Below are 19,684 nucleotides of genomic sequence, written 5' to 3'. Positions count from 1 at the left end.
AAGGGGAAAACATGCATTTCTTATATCAACAATAGCTGCCACTTCAATGGCAGTACACTCTTGAAGAAATATCAGAGAAATGACTAAAGTTTATGTTGGTGTCTGATATACAGTGACAAATAAGATAAATATCTTAGTGCCTAAAACATTTTTAAAGCAATGCTAGAGAACCAATAGAAACCCCCAGATAAAATGGGTTTCGAATAGCATTTAATTCAACCTTTGATGATGACACAATCTTCCTCTTGCCTTTGCTTGATAAAGCCGTATAATAACTAATATTACTCTATCAAAGGAATCAGTAGAACAGTCCACTAATACAACTCAACCAACTAAGGTCTGCAGTGTTTGTGAAGTCACTTCTCAAACCCTTTCTGAAGTAGGTGCACTGGACCACCACAAATTAAACTGCCCAGATTATTAAATATTTAGCCTGGTCTATCAACGTGTTTGGTTCTTAAACACATGCACAGTCTCCTGATTCTTTCTTTTATGGATTAAACACATGGATTTAGGAAGTAAAAAGCACACCCCTAGAACCTCTTACGTTGTTTGAAAGTTTGATGACACAAATGTTTCTTATTTATTCCAATCATTACTTTTAGTTAAATCAATGACCTCTGTCTCATCCACATGGCACTAAATAAGCAAAAATCCACACATAACCAGTTTCTTTCATGTAATAGCTTGACGAAGAAATTTCTTTCCGGTAATCAGTTGAAAAAGGAAAGCAATGTTGCTGAGTTGAGCACACTTGTCAAAACCCCCCTGGGAGTTTTTATGTCTCCCCCACCCCCCGACCCCCAGTGTAGATGGAGATATTTAGCAGGCATGAAACTCTTCCTACAAAAATGGCATTTAGAGAGAAGGACTTCCATTCATATAAATAACTCCTGGATCTCCTAAAGAATATAAAACGTTTTTATCCCCAAGTTTTATCACTTGTATTGTTACTTATAATAGGAGAAGTCCTAATGTCCTGATCCCTGGAATTTGTGAATGTTACAAGGCAAAAGGGAATTAAGAAAGCAGATGGAATTAAAGTTGCAAGAGTAACCTAGATTACCCAGGTGGGCCCAATGTAATCACAAGCGTTCTTGAATGTGGAAGGGGAAGACACAAGAGTCAGAATAAAGATATGAGAAAGACTCTATCAGCCATTGCTGGTTTTGAAGATGAAAGGGGGTTGGAAGCCAAAGGTTGTGGACAACCTTTAGAAGACAGAAAAGCAAAGAAAACAGATTCCCCCCTAGAAGCTCCAGGAAAAAACTCAGCCCTGCAGACACTTTGATTTTAGCCCAGAGAGATTCCTTTCAGACTACAAGATGATGAATTTGGGTTGTTTTAAGCCACAGTTTGTGGTAATTTGCTACAGCTGCAATAGGAAGCTAACATTCAATTAAGAAATGAAGTTGGGCTTCCCTGGTGGCGCAGTGGTTGAGAGTCCGCCTGCCGATGCAGGGAACGCGGGTTTGTGCCCCGGTCCGGGAGGATCCCACGTGCCGCGGAGCGGCTGGGCCCGTGAGCCATGGCCGCTGAGCCTGCGCGTCCGGAGCCTGTGCTCCGCAACGGGAGAGGTCACAGCGGTCAGAGGCCCGCGTAACGCAAAAAAAAAAAAAAAGAAATGAAGTTTAAATGTAACCAAATATTCCATCTTTCCATAACTTTTAAAAATATCTAATCAATCAATTGTCCATACAGTCATTCCTAGAGGTAAACTTTCTGATCTCAGAATTTTTACAAAAATGTTAACAAGAAAAATTATGAGGCTGATCACTCATTCTCACTCTTTTTTTTTTTCATTCTCACTCTTAAAGGTACAAATAGTATTACCAAGCAATAGCAAGGTTGTTTATTCCTTGTTCATCATGTAAACTTGTAATGTATGACAATTAATTTGTGTCATCTCAAAAATAAAAGCATTAGTATATATTATTAAATATGGACAATATTAGTCTGGCTAAGCAGATAAAGCCACAACCTTAAAAATTACCTTACTAGATAACCATTTAGTATGATTAACCTGTTTCCTTCTAAATTCTACGTGTAATACTGTCAGAGACAGACCACTCGGAAGACATCCCAGTTTTGTGGTCCATGAAAAAGAAAAAAGTTATTTTTAGTGATTTCACTGGGTAGCAAGCAGAGATAATTTCTGTGCTATGACAAAGTATTAAGAGTCAACCGTCTCAGAACATCCACATACCAAGGAATTATTATTCAGGTCCATCTTCCCAGCGAACGGCCCCCAGGTGGTTCCCACTGGAAGTTGCTGCCGACTCTGAATTTTTCGTTCTCCATCTTTCTGAAACACCTCCAGCTCTCCTGCAGACAATGAACACAAGAGGCGTTTAAAGTACTTTCACTTGTGCTTTACCAACAGCCGTCTCTTTCTGTGTGCTTGCTTTACACGAACAATATTCTCAGGATTCATATAAAGAGAATTAATTATGTTCATCTGAAGAACAACTGATCTTGGTATCCTGAGAGGATAATAAAACTTGTCCTTATAATTATATTCACATTTAGTCCAATTTCTTTCCTGAGCCTCTGCACACTTATCACCTACTGAAGTCCATTCTATTTAGTAAATCCTTAAGAAGCAGAAATGATGACATGTCCTCAGAAAGCATTGATCCAATGCCAAAACGGATAGACCAGAAGTGTTAGGACAATAACAGAGCTAAAATTCCTATATTTGATCACCAAAGTAACTAAAAAATTACAATTAAAGATATATACCTTAGGCAATAACTGTATTACAATGATTCAAGAGTCTTGGCGAACAACATGGAGAGTTTTTGAAAGTACTTGGCAATTTCCTGAATTTACTACTAGTTTCAGTGGATAGAACAACTACATGTGCCAAAAATGGACACGTATATTTTTGCAAATTAAAAAAATGTTTAATCAAAGTCATTACTTTTTTATATTTGGTACTTTAGGTGAGATTCTATGTTACCAAAAACGTTTGGACAAAAACCCCTTAAGAAACAGCCAGTTTAGTATGGTCTTCTTCCTTTTATTTCCTCCTAATTATTACTTTGGGATCATTAAAGAGAAACAGGAAGTAAAGACAGTATACACAGTTGCATAAAGTAGGAATTCATCAAATCCTCACTCAAGAAATAAATGAATAGATGAATAAAAAAAAGAAATAAATGAAGCCATCAAAAATTTAAAAATTGGTCATTAAGCCTAAACATTGTTTGGAATAAATGGAAAAAAAATCTTGATCAGGAATTGGAGACCTTCTCTTAAGTAATTAAATCTATGATATTTATGTCCTGAGAGTATTACCATACTATATTATCACACTATTTTTTATATTTCCAAATATTAATCTTACTAATATAATTTATTGTTTCTTTTTAATGGAATTTCCTCTCAGTCTGCTCAAGAGCAGACATGAAAATGGAAGGAATGGAATAGGAAGAAGTATGAATGGAAACCAATATAGAATAGACAGCTGAGGAAAGTTCTAAATAAAACAAAATGTGTTCAGTAATTACACTTTGCAAATGATATATAAATTATGGTAGGTAATATATGATGAAATATTTGCCTTAATATGGCCTTAGTTTCTTTTCAAGTCAATAACTAAATTTAAATATACAGATTTAACCTTGAGGCTTTTAAAAGGAACACCATTGAATTATAGTTTTCAAATTATCGTTTTTCCAGATACATGCCCAGGAGTGGAATCACTACATCATATGGTAACTCTATTTTTGGTTTGTTAAGGGACTACTCTTCTCCATAGTGGCTGTACCAATTTACATTCCCATCTGCAGTGTAGGAGGGTTCTTATTTTTTTCCCACAGACTATAATACAAAAAGATACATGTACCTCAATGTTTATAGCAGCACTGTTTACAACAGCCAAGACATGGAAACAACCTAAGTGTCCATCGACAGATTAATGGATAAAGAAGCTGTGGTATGTATACAGAATGGAATATTACTCAGCCATAAAAAAGAATGAAATAATGCCATTTGCAGCAACATGGATGGACCTAGAGATTAGCACAGTAAGTGAAGTAAGTCAGACAGAAAAAGACAAATATCATATGATATTGCTTATATGTGGAATCTAAAAAAATGATACAAATGAACTTATTTACAAAACAGAAATAAATTTACAGACATACAGAAAACAAACTTATGGTTACCAAAGGGGAAAGGAGGGGGAGGGATAAATTAGAGGAGTTTGGGATTAAAATATACACACTACTATATATAAAACAGATAACCAGCAAAGATCTACTGTATAACACAGGGAACTATACTCAATATCTTGTAGTAACCTATAATGGAAAAGAATCTAAAAAAGAATATATATATATATATTATATATATATATAAAACAATCACTTTGCTGTACACCTGACACTGAGACAACATTGTAAATCAACTATATTTCATTTAATTTTTTTAACATCTTTATTGGAGTATAATTGCTTTACAATGGTGTATTAGTTTCTGCTTTACAACAAAGTGAATCAGTTATACATATACATATGTTCCCATATCTCTTCCCTCTTGTGTCTTATTAAAGACAGACGCACACTTCTCACTTTTTTTTCGTTCTTATGTGTCAGTAGCTAAAGATGATCAGTAATGAGGCAAATGGACCCAAAAAGATTCAATAAGTCTGAGTTTCTGAAACATAGTTTTATAAGTAAAAAACATTTAAAATAACATATTAATGCTTAAATATCAAACCCTGAAGCTTACCCAGAATCCAGGGAATATGGAACAATAATAATTTGTTTTCTGCATGCAGAATAACAAACCCATTTCTGAGATTTTCCCTTGAAAACGTTTTTCATCCTCATACAATCGTTTTGATTAATGCATTAGAATCAGAGACTTGTATAGAAAATCCTCAAAGGCAGAGCATAGCCAGCAACCTGTTATGATGTCAAATAGGGCTCAGTGGGAAATATTCCTTAACATATGTATGCATTTTCATATTGATAATGCAGTTATTTAAAAATTTGGGATAATTTTTCTATTTGAAAAGAAACTGTTTAATTTCTATCTGATAGTTCCTATTTTTCATTCATGCTTACATTTTAAACAATTTCTTCACAATTTACCCTCTAAAGATAAAATACATTTCAATCCTTCACCTAAACACTAGTTTAAAATGTTCTTTTCTACATAAAAATGATGCCCAAATAATTTGCTTGTTTTTACACACTTAGAAAAAAAAAGAAAAAAAAGAACATAGTCATGTCACATTTCAAGTGATACCAGAGGAATCATGAAAATCTTTGAAAACCCTTTAAAAATGTAATTAATCCTCTCTTTCTGCCACTGACATTTTTCATTTGAAAAGGGTTCAGACTCAGTCAAACAGTGACTTCTTATCTATACCTGTGGATTTACAAGCAGGTCTGTCTTTTAATGGATTAAGAACTACAAACTTGGGGCAGATCATGAAGTGATACCCAAATATCTCCAAAGTTTTTGAGGTGTCTTTGACTATGCATTAAAATTTTAAGCAGGCCAAAAATAGTTTTATGAGCTCTTAAAGATGGCCATAACAGAAAGTCCAGTAACTGTTCAAGCTCTCAAGTCAATCTTTTCAACTTTATTAGACAAACAGGCAAATTTCTGTCTCCTTTTTGCTTATCATGATGTCAGATGTTATTCTGAGGTTTGGGGAAATCCTTTCTGTTGCTGAAACAATTAAATTAAAATATTCATTTATTCAGAGCAGCTTTATAGAAAACTATAAGCATATTGCAAATAGCATTTACACACTACCAACTCTACACAGTTTACTGATAGCAAGAGAAGTAAGATATTGTATAAACAGAAATTATATTTCATTTAACATACATGTTGCTTGAGTATAATATTTTTAAAATTTTTTCAAAGATTAATAAGTGTCATGAAATAGAGGAAACATTATTGCACTAAATTAAGATTAAATTTTAGTCCCTCTATCAAATAGCCAGCTGAATGGCCATGAATAGGTTATGTCTTTTCTAAGTCTTTGTTTTGTCATTGTTAAAGAGGGCTTTGCACTCTCTTGCTACTTGATAAGGTGTCCGTGACACCATGATTTTCTTTCCCCAGATATATTAGGAGAAGTAGAAAGAACACTGAGATGCTCGATCAAAGAGTCAGGTCCTAGAACTAGCTTATCATAAAAAGAATGTTTGACTGGAAAAGATTAGAGATTTCAAAATCAGAAAGCAAAGTTCCATTCTCATTTGATTTGTTTACTCATTCTTTTCTGAATCTATTCATTAGTTTATTCATTCATTTATTCTACTAATATCTACTGGGTAACTACTAAATACCAGATAGTGGGTTATACCCAGGCATAAAGCAACCAACAAAACAAGCTTGGGTTCTGGATAAATCTGAGGAAATGTAATCCATAAGGCTTGGTAAGTAGAGGTCATAGAACTTAGTGATTATTTAGATTTTAGGTATTAGGGAAGGAAAAATCCAGCAATGATCTTCTCATATCTGGCTTGGGCAAATGGGCCAATGGTCATGTACCTATTGAGATAGGGTACACAGAAAAAAGAAGATTTAAGGATAAGGAGTTATAGCTTGGAAATACTGAGGTCCAAGTGGCTTTGTAAGCAAGGCAGGAGGTGATTTGGGGTGGAGAGGTACAAGCCTGTGGCTCAGAAGCAAGGTCTTAGCTAGAGTGATAAATGTTGGCTTTTATTTATTAATTAAAACCAACTTGTATATGGTAAAAGTCATAGAATTTTTGATCTAGGAGAGAGTGTAACATGATAAAATAAAAAGATCTAGGATATAGTTCCAAGGATTTTCAAAAAGCAGAGGGATGGAGGAGCAGGCACAGAATATTTAAGAGAAGTGTGAGAAAATAGAAAATAGAGAATAAACTGGACATGGTACCATAGCATCCGATGGATTGATCAGGAATTTAAAGGAGGAGGGATCAATTAAGTAACCTGAACATTTACAAAAGTAAGAAAAGGACTGGGAAAATTCCTTTTGATGAGATGGAGACCATGGGTGTCTGGAGTCAATGGAATGTTTTAGAATGGGAGGCCAGCACACAGATTCAAAATCGAATTGGAGAAAAATAAGTGGAACAAGTCATGTGATCCTGAGCAAGTCCCTTAACCCTCTCAATTTCAGCTTCTTCAAACCAAATAGGAATTACAATATCTTCCTCATATGGCTGCTGTGAGGATTCACTCATATAACATAAGCAAAGTACCTAATAAACGTTTACTATTTCACCACAAAGAAACTGAAGCATTCTAAGAGCATGTCCACATACTTCCATCATCACATCTAACTATTTAGTGTCTGTGGTCACATTCCTTCTTTAACACCTCTATCCAAAATACTCTCTATACCTTGACTTTTAATGTCCTTTTAAATATTTCCTGGATTTACCTTTCTTACCAGCATTTCCCAGTTTTTACCAACTCAGATGTAGAGGACCAATCAGCCTCAACTCACTCTACATCTCTGATTTGGGCTCCAAATTCCTGCCAGGGTAAACGTATCAAAACCCCACTTTCATCTTGCCATTCATTTGTGCAAGTCCCTTCACTAGCTTCCTTTTGACCATCCCAAATTGAACATCTATGCCTGAATCCTAATACCACCGCAGAGTTGCTCCACAACATGTACTGGACTGCCTGTTCTGCTCTCCAGAATTTTTTCTTCTCCTTTCCAGTCAAGAAACTCTTCCTTATGGCACCTTCCTCCTCATCTCCAGTTTAACTCCCACACCTTTCTGAGAATTGTTGCTGCTACCTGGCAGACACACCATCCTCCTGGCTGTCCTGATAAACCCTATTAAAGTTGCAAGATCGAACTCAAAGGTATTCTCTTTCATCAAACAACTCTGAACTCCAGAACAAACTGAGTTCTCCTTCCCTAATTCTCCCGTAACATTTATAGTCCATGCAGTTTTGCATTTAATTATTCCCTAGTGGTTTCTCCTTGATAACTTCTTCCACCTCAACATCTTGAACTATAGGTGCATTTTTTACTTCTGTTTATTCTATGGTAATTAATATAGTTTGTGACATGTGGTAAGTGCAAAATACAAATTGAACATCGTTGATTGGATAATGATTTTCCTAAGTTCACAGACTTAACTGTAGTACAGTTAAAGTTGATTTTAAAGACAAAAAAAGTTGTCTTAGTACGTGTCTTCTCTTTGTATTACAACAATCATACATTTCATTTGTTCAACATTTTATTGCATTAACTACATTACCTCATCTGTGAAACATGGAGCAGGATGAAAAAATTTTCTTTTCTGCCCAATTCATATTTTTAACATGCTGGTTAAGTTCACACAAAATATTTGAGACACACTGGATGGACTAATCAATTTTGGTAAAAGATAATATTGTTAGTGCTGAGGGCTGTTTCTCTTATCTTCTTGATAATGTATACTTTTAAAAGTCTGTGATTACTCAAAGACTTATGATAGCTTCACTGAAAAAAGAAGCCCTGAGTAAGAAATCACTACCAAACGCACTGCAGCTTTTAAGATATCAACCCACTTTTTTTTTTTGTCCAAATAAAAGAAATTTACTGGTGGAAACAAATACTTAAAATCAAGGGAGATACCCTCAAATCTTTTTTTATTGAAGGTGCTATCAAGTCATTGTTTTGTTTCTTTTTAATAGAGTCCTTCTGATGCCTCCTTAGAGAGCAAAGTACATGAAAACTGTAGCATACCAAAGGGGAACAGAAAAGATGTGGGCCTTTTAGCATCATTATCAGCAATCATGGCTTCAACTAAATTCAGCATTAAGTTGATGGCATAAATGTATATGGTATTTACAGAACATCCCTTAACTCCAGGCTCAGATTTCATAGAAGGACATGGTTGCAAGTAAATGAGATGACAGAAGATCCTATTTCATTTGCTGAAAATAAACTTCGGATTGGTTTGAACATGGTTTTAAATACATAACCAAATTTTAAAGCAGACCACATGAATTAGCTCATAATGTTTATCACGTCTCACGACAGCAGAAGGCTATAGCGTCAGAACCCATATTTATATTTTCTTCATGGTTGGAAAACATTATACATCATGGTATCAAACATGGACAGCTCCGAAGTCATGCTGAGTTCAAAAAGCACTCAAAGATTCTAAAAATCTCAAAACATTTTCAAAGTCAGCCAAGGTGGCTGAAGTATGGCAGAGCTCTTGCTATTTTGTGGTTTAACCATTTGACAGCTTCCTGCCAGATACATTAGAGGGTTAGATGATCATTTTACTGCTGATTATCTTTACAGCCAAACTGCAGCCTTGCCACTAATGTGTGTTTCCTCAGGCATTAATAACAGCATGTTTCATCTGCATTCTAAGACAAATAGTGCCATTTATATTACACTGTTGACCCATCTCAAAGCATGGTTTGGCACGGGAAGTGATAGTTCTTGGTTAGTAGCTACAAATCGCCTTATAGGGATACCTTTTCTAATTTTCCTTCTCAATTTTTGAGTCATACAGTCATCACACACACTAAACTACAGTTTTGAACATAAACTTGAAATACGACATTCCCTATTCAAGTACTCCAGTCAAACCCTGATAAATCAGGCTGGCCATGCAGTGATCTTATCCCTTCTGACTCTTTAATAAATCGAACCTTGTAAGTTCTTACTGTTGGAAGTTGTCACTAAATGAAATTGTGACCTTATCCGGTGCATGAACTTATCCTGCTGACAACTACATTTATTGTGTGGATAAGAAAGGAAAAAAAGAAAAGAAAAAGAATAAAGCAAAAAATGAGATATTTGATAATTCTGATCTTAGCCATATGTAACTCTAACAGATGGGATCTTTTTTGATGTTAACGGTTTGCCAAAGATGAGTCTCTACTTAGAGAAAAATGCTCACCTAAGGTAAGTGCTGGGGGCACTGCAGATGGTATTAAAAGTGCATGAACAGGTACTGGGTAACAGCAGTGAATCAGAAGCTATTAGTGTAACACAAAGAGCCCTGAATTAGCTTGTAATTGCACTGGAAAAGATTACATAATGGTGGTGGCAAAATAGAAACATTCCCTTTTCATGCAATGCATTCAGTACCTAAAAACTAAAGCAAGGGTGGTTGAGAGTCCGCCTGCCAATGCAGGGGACACAGGTTCGTGCCCCGGTCCGGGAAGATCCCACATGCCACAGAGTGGCTGGGCCCGTGAGCCATGGCCGCTGAGCCTGCGCATCCGGAGCCTGTGCTCCGCAACGGGAGAGGCCACAACAGTGAGAGGCCCGCCTACTGCAAAATAAATAAATAAATAAATAAATAAAACTAAAGCAAGACACTGGAATGGTCTAAAACCTAGCAAAGTTAATTCACTGCATTTCTTAAGAATGCAAAACATACCCTTTGACTATAGTTTCTAGAAAGTCATAGAAATCAATGTGTACAGCATTAAGAAGCAAACTGACATGCATACGCTACCAAATATTGGCATGTATTACAAACTCAGGAAACTTTCATTATTCTGGCTGACCTTACGGATTAATTCTGAGGCTATTATATGTCTAAATATTCTTTCTATCCTAAGACCCATTGAAACCTACAAATTATCATCTTTAAACAGATAAAATGTTGTTTTAGGTAGTAATATTATTGGTAATAAGTAGAAAATTCAAGATGTTTTTAAAAACAAAACTATGACCTGAAATAAATAAAACACCTCCACCTGCATATTCACATACAAAATAAATTTTACATACAGAGACCTTGTTCAAGATTGGGAGAAAGAAACTGCCATATTTTGCCCTTTGTTCTATGTCTATTTATATGAACAAAAACTCAGCTCATCCCAGGTGTCGGAAACTATTCACCTGGAGTGTGACTAGCTCTTGCAAATGTTTGGAAAAGTCGCTGGAAGGAGGAGCTGTAGTTTCTGGACACTTTTCAGCTGCTGGACGGAGGAGGGGAGCCAGCAATCTTTTGCTCAAGAAACTTGGACAGTATACTTCTTTGCTGCCAGAAACCCTCCCTGACCTTCCAGACACCACTCCTTGTCACAGGCTGACCCAACAGCACTTCCTGATTCAAATCTTGAGACATGGAGGGAGGATATGCTTTGGGAGGTACAGGTAGGGAGGAATACCATGGATGTGAGAGGTCTGGGTAAGCAGACACAGGAAACAGCAGTGGGGGAGCAACAGCCAAAAGTCTCTTTCAGCAAGAGGTCCATCGAAGGGTCAGGGCCTGCAGAGCCCTGGTCAGAGAAGGCTTGTTTTCTCCAGGAGGACAAACTCTAAAGGAGAAACGTTGGGTAAAAATCAACCATAAGCTCCTGTTCGATGAAAAAGAAGCAAGGAATGGCTTTTAAAGAACATTTAATACAGAACATTAATAGACCTCGTTGATATTTAAGGTTCTAGATTTTAGGCAACATTTACTTTTGTCTGTTAAAATCGCATGCTTTCTCATAGTTACATTTATTTATTTATTTATTTATTGGCTATGTTGGGTCTTCGTTGTTGCGTATGGGCTTTCTCTAGTTGCGGTGGGCACTCTTCATTGTGGTGCGTGGGCTTCTCATTGTGGTGGCTTCTCTTGTTGCAGAGCATGGGCTCTAGGCGTGCGGGCTCAGTAGTTGTGGCTCGTGGGCTTAGCTGCTCCACAACATGTGGGATCTCCCTGGCTCAGGGCTTGAACCCGTGTCCCCTGCACTGGCAGGCGGATTCTTAACCACTGCACCACAAGGAAAGTCCACATTTATTAATTTAGAAGAAGATATTATATTTGGCACACAATGGAACTTTTCACAAGCCACTGCTGATATTTAAAGACCACTGCCTTATGAGGTATTTTTTCAGCTTGACTCCTATTAACCCAGATATAGTCATGCTTTTAACATTGTGAGATGGTATAGATGGAGATGAAAGAAAATGTACTGACAAGCTTTAACAGGTAAACATTCTTAAGCATCAGTTGTGATTAGGATGAGTTTTGCCTGGAAGGAAGATCTATGTGAAGCTCCACGTGGGAGTGGGGAGTTCGCTTTTTAGGTCGTGATATCAGAGAACCAAAGGATGGCAGACTGACTTGACAAATAACATGGGGACAACTACAGCATTACTTTGAAACCCTTTAATCTAATCCAGGGAAGTAACAGTGCACTGTAGAGTACTCTCAGTCAAAGATAGAAGAAGACTGCAGAAGACTGGTCTAAAAGTGATATTCCATTATAGATTTTAAAAATTGTATCCAAAAACAAGTATCATTTTTTAAGAGTTTTAAAAAGTAAGTGGAAAACAAAACGATAAAGAGACGAAAAATTTAATATGTTACCAATGACTATCGATCCTAGGATACTTGAGTTCACACTTAACACTATTGTCAGCACATCACGTATAATATTGAAGTGTTTTATGAAACCTTGACATGGGTCCCCAAATTGGCGAGAATAAGTCCTGCACACTAAACATTAAAGCATCAACTATATCAGCCACTTAATTCTCTAATTGTATGAATTCTTCAATAAATACAATATATGTATATTTTTATCTATTTTGAAAATATCTTTAGTCTACAGAAAGATTTAATATGTAGGCTATAATACTGGCACAAAGTTTTTATTTCTAAAGTTTGAACTCATTGCTGAAGATATTTTTAGTTTCAGAAAATACTTCCAAAAATGTAATCCCTAAAGATCAAGCAAGCTGCATTTATTTGTAATTCTGGAGTCTTTTATTAATGCTTGTATATCTTCACAGTTGTATATATTCTTAAGTTACACATAACTGACCAGAGTAATCTTGCCAAAAGCAGCCTCCTTGACACTCTGGGTTTGGGGGAGCTGTATATAGTTGATCTTTCTGTGTTGTGAAGGCCTTACCTCTCTGGTATATTACTTGAAATACCCATCATTTGTGTTATGTTTAAACCCTACCATCTTTTGAAGTCTGTCCCTCATCTCCTAAGGAACATTTCCCTGATTCATGTAGCCTCTCCTTGCGAGAAATTCAGAGGTGATCTCTCCCTTTGAACTCCTTGAGTATTTGATTTTAGCACTAATATATATATATATATATTTTTTTTTTTACCATTTTCTTCCTTATAATAGTGATTTTTTAAAAATTTATTAATTTATTTTTGGCTGTGTTGGGTTTTCGTTTCTGTGGGAGGGCTTCCTCTAGTTGCGGCAAGCGGGGGCCACTCTTCATCGCGGTGCATGGGCCTCTCACTGTCGCGGCCTCTCTTTTTGTGGAGCACAGGACCCAGACGTGCAGGCTCAGTAGTTGTGGCTCACGGACCCAGTTGCTCCGCGGCATGTGGGATCTTCCCAGACCAGAGCTCGAACCCGTGTCCCCTGCATTAGCAGGCAGATTCTCAACCACTGCGCCACCAGGGAAGCCCTATAATAGTGATTTATATGTATTTATTATCTCTGTACATGGAACTTTCTAGATTACCCCACAATGCTTTCACCTGGTAGTGTTGCAGAAAATATAAACGTGTGTGTATGTGTGTGTGTGTTCACTGTTTTGGGTTAAACTATTGTTTCAAATAAACGATCACTTTTGTATATTCATAATACTTTTTCACTTTATAACACACACTTTAATAAGAAGTTCTCAGACAGTGTAGGCATTATTATTATTATTTTACTATTTATCATCCTATTCATTGGGCTGGAACTAAAAGCTAAAGTATCAATAACTATTTAAGTTACAAAATTAGTAGTGAGACGAGGACTCCAAACCCAGTTTTCTGACCCTCTCGTGTTCATTTCACTTTATCAGACTGCCCCTTTAAAAAAATTTTAACAACTTAACTATGTGGAAGAATTGACCTCAAGCCCCAGTATCATATCAGCAGCCATTAGAGTGGATTCATTTGTAAGCTTAGCTGCCAGTCAATTTGGAAAGCAGAATGTGAGTGCCTGAAGGATGGGGCCACAGGGCGACTTTCGAAAGAGGCAAGGTGGTAGAAAAGATTAAACAAACAAGACACTGGGAAAGTGTTACAGAGGGAAGAGTGGCAAAATTATTGTTTGATTATCAGAGTTCACAATAAACTTTTACATTTCTGTCCCAAAAATTTCAGAGAGAAGAAATCAAAGATACATGGTTTTAAAACAGTGGAATGCCCCCCACCCCTCCCCCATTCATGACAACCCCTGATGATCATTCTTCAGAGAAAGAGTTCAGTTACTAAATAAACTAAAATTTAAAAATTGAAAGTCTGATTAAATATATCATGTCATTGCTAGCATAAGAAATAATATAAGCTTTTCTAATTATACAAGGTATAAAAGGTATTTTGAACATTCCAAACAATTTCCCACCGTTTTATTTGGTTGATAGCATTTTCTCCAAAGAGAACTTTCTCATGTGAATTGCACACAGTGATTGCAAACTAGAAAATCTGGTGCTTTCACAGTGCCTAACTTGTAAAATATTCCTATGTCACACATTTAACAAACTCAGTGGGTTAAGTAGGTATATGTTATATATACATGTATATATTCTTCTTCTTCTCTTCAATTCCTCTCTCCTTTCCCTGGATCTTTCCCTTTCCAACATGAATGTGGGATATAGAAATGCCAGATCTGGAAGAAGGAAGCAAGGGAGAGAGGAAGGAAAGAAAGCAGGGAGGCAGGCAGGCTGGCTGGCTGATATTATTACTCATGAGTGTAGTTTCCATAAACTCAGAGATCGCTGTGCAGAACTAAGGTTTGATCCTTTTCTTCACATAGAAGCAACTGCCTCTGAAAACATCATTTCTGTGGCGTGACCTCTGATAGGAAGTTTTACATATGCTCATTTGGAGCATGGCCCAAGAGGTCACCAAGTATTAAACTTCTGCAATTATTCAAATCCAGGGCTATTTTTTATTCATAAAACCACACTCAACTGAACTTTATTTAAAGAAGTATTTACTCATTCAAAATTATTTGTTGAACACATAATGTTAGGTGCAATGCTGGTTACTTGAGATATAAACATGAATCTTATGTAGATCTTTTCCTTATATGACTTATTCTGATGATCATGAGGTAATTATCACCCAACATATGAAGTTTTTGATAAAGGAAAGAGATAAAATTTGACCAGCAAGAAGAAAAGTCTCCTAAGTCAACTCAGATCAGGAGTGACATCTCAGAGGAGTGAAAGCTGGCAAAAGACAGTATAAACCATCTTTTAAAAAAAATATATCAGAAATAATTTATTTCAAAAAGGAACACGATACAACACTTAACATGAGCATTTAAACACATTTGTTATGTTACAAATAAAACTGCTTGCAAAGCAGAGGTTCAATGAACTAGAAAGTGTTGCCTTGAGTTAAAATTACTGCCAAATCGGAAGAAACAAATGACTGGAATTTGTTGTAAAAAACCAGTTTTAAGACCATAGAAATCATAACTGATGGTAAAAGTTTCTGCTGTTCAATATTGAAAGTGGGTTAATTTTAGACAAAATGACATTTCTTAAAATTGTTGGACTATATCTTGTAATGTGCCTTCATCTTAAACAATACTAGCCTTTTCTTATAAAATATTTTCAATATTAGAAAATTTTACTTCACTCTTTTTTGATAATTTCACATAAACTCCTGAAATTGAGATATCAATACTAGAAGCTATCACTTCAAGCACTAAAGATCAGAGCTGAGCACTGAGCTCATCAGAGCTGAGCGCTGAGCTCAATGCTCTGAGCTTCAAGCACCGAGCTCACCTATAAGTGTATCTTCTCTATAAACGTATGTATCTACCACAGTTTATAGTGACTAAAGGTAGAAGGGACCCTTTTCATCACTTGTTCCTTGACAGGTCACTTGATAGACCAGGTGAAGTAAGCTACAGATGGTCACCAACTTACAATGGATCAATTTAGGATTTTTCACTTTACGAGGATGCGAAAGCAAAATGCACTCAGTAGAAATCGTACTTTGAATTTTGATCTTTTCCCAGGCTAGCTAAGTGCGGTCTGATATTCATACTCTCTCTCTCATGTTGCTGGGCAGCTAGCTATAGCTCCCAGTCAGCCACGTGACCTTGAGGAGAAGCAACCATTCTGTACCCATACAACCATTTCACTTTAGTACTGTATTCAATAAATTACATGAGATATTCAGCACTTCATTATAAAATAGTTTTGGGACAGATGATTTTGTCCATCTGTAGGCTAATGTAAGCGTTCAGAGCACATTTAAGGTAGGCAGGGTTAAGCTATGGCATTGCGTATTAAATGCATTCTTGACTTACGAATTTTCAACTTTTGATGGGTTTATGGGGATGTAACCCCATTGTACGTAAGTCAAAGAAGATCTGTATTCTCTAACAGATGAGCACATCCAGAACTAATGGTGTACTTCTTGATACCAGAATCAGGCGCCCGGAAGTAACCACAATTATCTAAACTATATATTTGATGCAAGAAGTCAACTGCTTTTCTTTTTTCAAAAATTCTAGATTTTACATCATCATTATTATTTGATGACTACATACGAGAATACTCACATAGTCAAAAATGTATTCAATTTAAAGGATATTTGTAAAAATCTATCACGCAAATGAATAGATGTTGTCTATAAATACCAAGAGCTTTTTTTTTTTTTTTTTTTTTTTTGCGGTATGCGGGCCTCTCACTGTCGCGGCCTCTCCCATTGCGGAGCACAGGCTCCGGACGCGCAGGCCCAGCGGCCATGGCTCACGGGCCCAGCCGCTCCGCGGCACGTGGGATCCTCCCGGACCAGGGCACGAACCCGCGTCTCCCGCATCTGCAGGCGAACTCTCAACCACTGCGCCACCAGGGAAGCCCTCAAGAGCTTTTGTAAATAAATATTAGAAGCTAGAAAGTGTGTTTGGGATCATGTATATCCGTCAAATATGTATAAAACATTGACGACATATTCAAGAAGGCTTTTTTTAAAAAAAGATGGATATAAATGTAAAGATAATTTGCACTAAGCTATCAAATACATGTTATATCTGATTTTCTCTCTAGCTTCCCTAACTTAATTAAAACCATAGATAATAAATGGTATTCTGTAGATCCATTCTGGTTTCTTTATATTATTCATCTTAAATATTAGTTATCTGGAATAGGGTTAAAATAGAATTGATATTGAACTATGGAAATAATTAAGCACACGTGTTAACTAGAGTCAAAGTAATGATTTTCCATTGCTAACAGCATAGGCTTAAGCACTTTACTTTCAATTTGTAATAATAATCCATAATATTTTCTCCCCCACTGAACGCATGAGTGTACCACAATTTTGATTTTTCTTATATGATGAATCTGACCAAAACCAGGAAACCATGACACTTTTATGAACATACTGGGAAATAACTGCATATAGAGATAATAAGGAGATGGCCAATGGGACATTATTAAATCAGATTTAACAAATTCTTACAATAACTTCACAAATCATTAGAGAATAGAGATTATATACACTCTTGGGATTCAATAATTCAGATAATATGAGAAAAAAAATTTATTAATTATTTTGAGCACCAGCTTGTATTCTTGGTGTGCCCCACTGACTTGCTGTCATTTCCCATGGGTATCAATTTAATTTCCTAATTGTTCCTCATAAGTTTGTTGTGAACATGAGAACAAACAGGTGAAAGACTCAATACCATGTGTGTTACACAGAAAGTGTTCAATAAATGTTATACATTTTATCTTAGTATTTTTAAATTGAGAAGGAAAATGAGGTATATGGATAAAAACTCCTGGCATTCAATATGCAGACTTGCTTGGTAATCGTAATTACTTCCACCCAGAACCATTTTCATTCCAGAAGAAGAAAAGTGGGGGGCATAAAAGATCTAAAAGATGACAGGAGCAGCCCCTGGAGGCAATGGAGACCTTCAGTCCACAGTAACCCCACACTGGTATTCTTTTTTATTTCGTAGCTAAGCCCGGCTGACGTATGTAGCTGTGAAGTTTAACATCAAAGGTGAGGCACCAATTCCATTTCTACATAACCAGGATTAACTGCTCCACTGATATTATCCTGACAATATAGAATTCCAGACAGGAGAAAATAAAGAATATGCTTATATCTTCATGAAAAAAATTGAACAAACATATTTAAAACAATGGAAAATATTTACCCTACCTTACTGTCTGTCCATCATTAGATTTTTTCATTTCCCTCCTCAAATGTTCTCAATTACAAAATTATCAGGATACATTTGTAATATTTACTGAGTGTTTATATTGAGTCCTTTACCTAATGGTCTCACTATCAAAACAAACTTAAGAGGAGCAACTGAGAAATAAACTGATGCCCATGGTAAACCACTTAAAAGTGAAAGTAAAAGCATTTTTATTAGTTATCATTATCTTTTTTTGAGAATATTGGTCTTTATTTTTTCCAATTATTTAGGGTAGATATACATATTACCTTCTTTTTCTTTTTAACTCAATAGAACATTTTTACTCAAATTGTTGCCATTAAATGAGTTCCAGCAGGTGGGGAGAGAAGTTGATCAAGATTAAAGAATAGCTATGATCATCCACTACATGAGAGGTGGCTACTGGGAAGAAAGAGAAGTCCCTAACAAACACTGCTATATTGAATAACAGTGATTACATGTATAATGGACAATTATATGAAAGTCAGAGCAATCTTGAAAAATGTCAGTATTCCAAATATAAACGGATACTCCCTCCAAGAGTCCTTCAAAAATATTACATTACTATAATCCCTCACACTTACATATCTCTCTTTATCAAAACCAAACATTTTTCCTCTGCCAGAATCTTGTGAAAATGCAGATTTATTACTATTACTACTATCATCATGGTTTTTGGCCATTCTGATCAACAATTTGAGCTTCTAAACCAACGACATTAAACCTAAGTAAAGCATATGTCCAAGAAAAAACAGTATTTTAAAATACATTATTAATTTATTCTTTTGAATTTTCAAAGCCAACAAAGTATGAAAAAATCAAGGTTACTACACAATGACTGTATTTAACCATTACTTATTACTAACCCACGTAGGCCAGGAAAGATCATGGTTCCATAAGCAAGCCATGGGACAAGCACATAGCATTCAGTCCTAACCAATTCATTTTTTGATTCATTTGCTGAACAAACACGCAATGAGCATCACTTCTGTGTATGGCCCTATAATTATCATGCATTTGGGGTATCACTTTCCTTAAATAACTTTGCTCAACTGAAGATCATTAAATCAATACTTCAAACCCAACTTGTGTCTACAATAAAGCAAACACTTCTACCTTTATATTTAATCATGACCATATGAGTCATTATACCTCCTTTTTTGCCAGAACATGAAATTAGAGCAGAACGTTTTTAGTTTCAGCTTCATTATATGGAATTATAATCAAGCTGGCAGGACCAGACCTAAAATTTGAAACAGGAGCTAGAAGCAAAAGAATAATATAAACAAGATTTGAAATGAGACCACTTAATAGAATAAATTCTAAAGCACTTAAAAGAAATTAATTTCCATACAAACAATGCAATTACAAGAAAAGAAGAGGCCAGCATCATTAGGGCAGGGTGAAAGAAGACTCCAATTACAAATCATGCTGATCCCTACTTGACCTCACTTAGAATATTGTTAGTCATAAATACATTCTATGTATGAAATGAAAATGACATAACTTCATTTCTTTTATAAATATTCTAATATGCATGTTAGGACTGATTATCATAACTTCATTTCTTTTATAAA

The 19,684-nt window shown here is 35.9% G+C and overlaps 1 protein-coding gene across 3 annotated transcripts in view; it reads right to left on the bottom strand.

The window, feature by feature from the left end:
* Nucleotides 1–19,684, bottom strand: part of ZFPM2 (zinc finger protein, FOG family member 2) — a 476,915-nt gene that overhangs the window by 226,793 nt on the left and 230,438 nt on the right. For all 3 annotated transcript variants that reach the window (XM_059042811.2, XM_067017287.1, XM_067017288.1), the window contains exon 4: nucleotides 2,207–2,325. In XM_059042811.2, the coding sequence (XP_058898794.1) occupies nucleotides 2,207–2,325 (119 nt within the window). The remainder of the gene's footprint in view (nucleotides 1–2,206; nucleotides 2,326–19,684) is intronic.

The sequence above is a fragment of the Kogia breviceps genome, chromosome 17 (assembly GCF_026419965.1).
Source record: "Kogia breviceps isolate mKogBre1 chromosome 17, mKogBre1 haplotype 1, whole genome shotgun sequence".
NCBI classification, from domain to species: Eukaryota; Metazoa; Chordata; class Mammalia; order Artiodactyla; family Physeteridae; genus Kogia; species Kogia breviceps.
The sequence above is the reverse complement of the archived record's forward strand: the minus strand, read 5'-3'. Positions and strand labels throughout refer to the sequence as shown.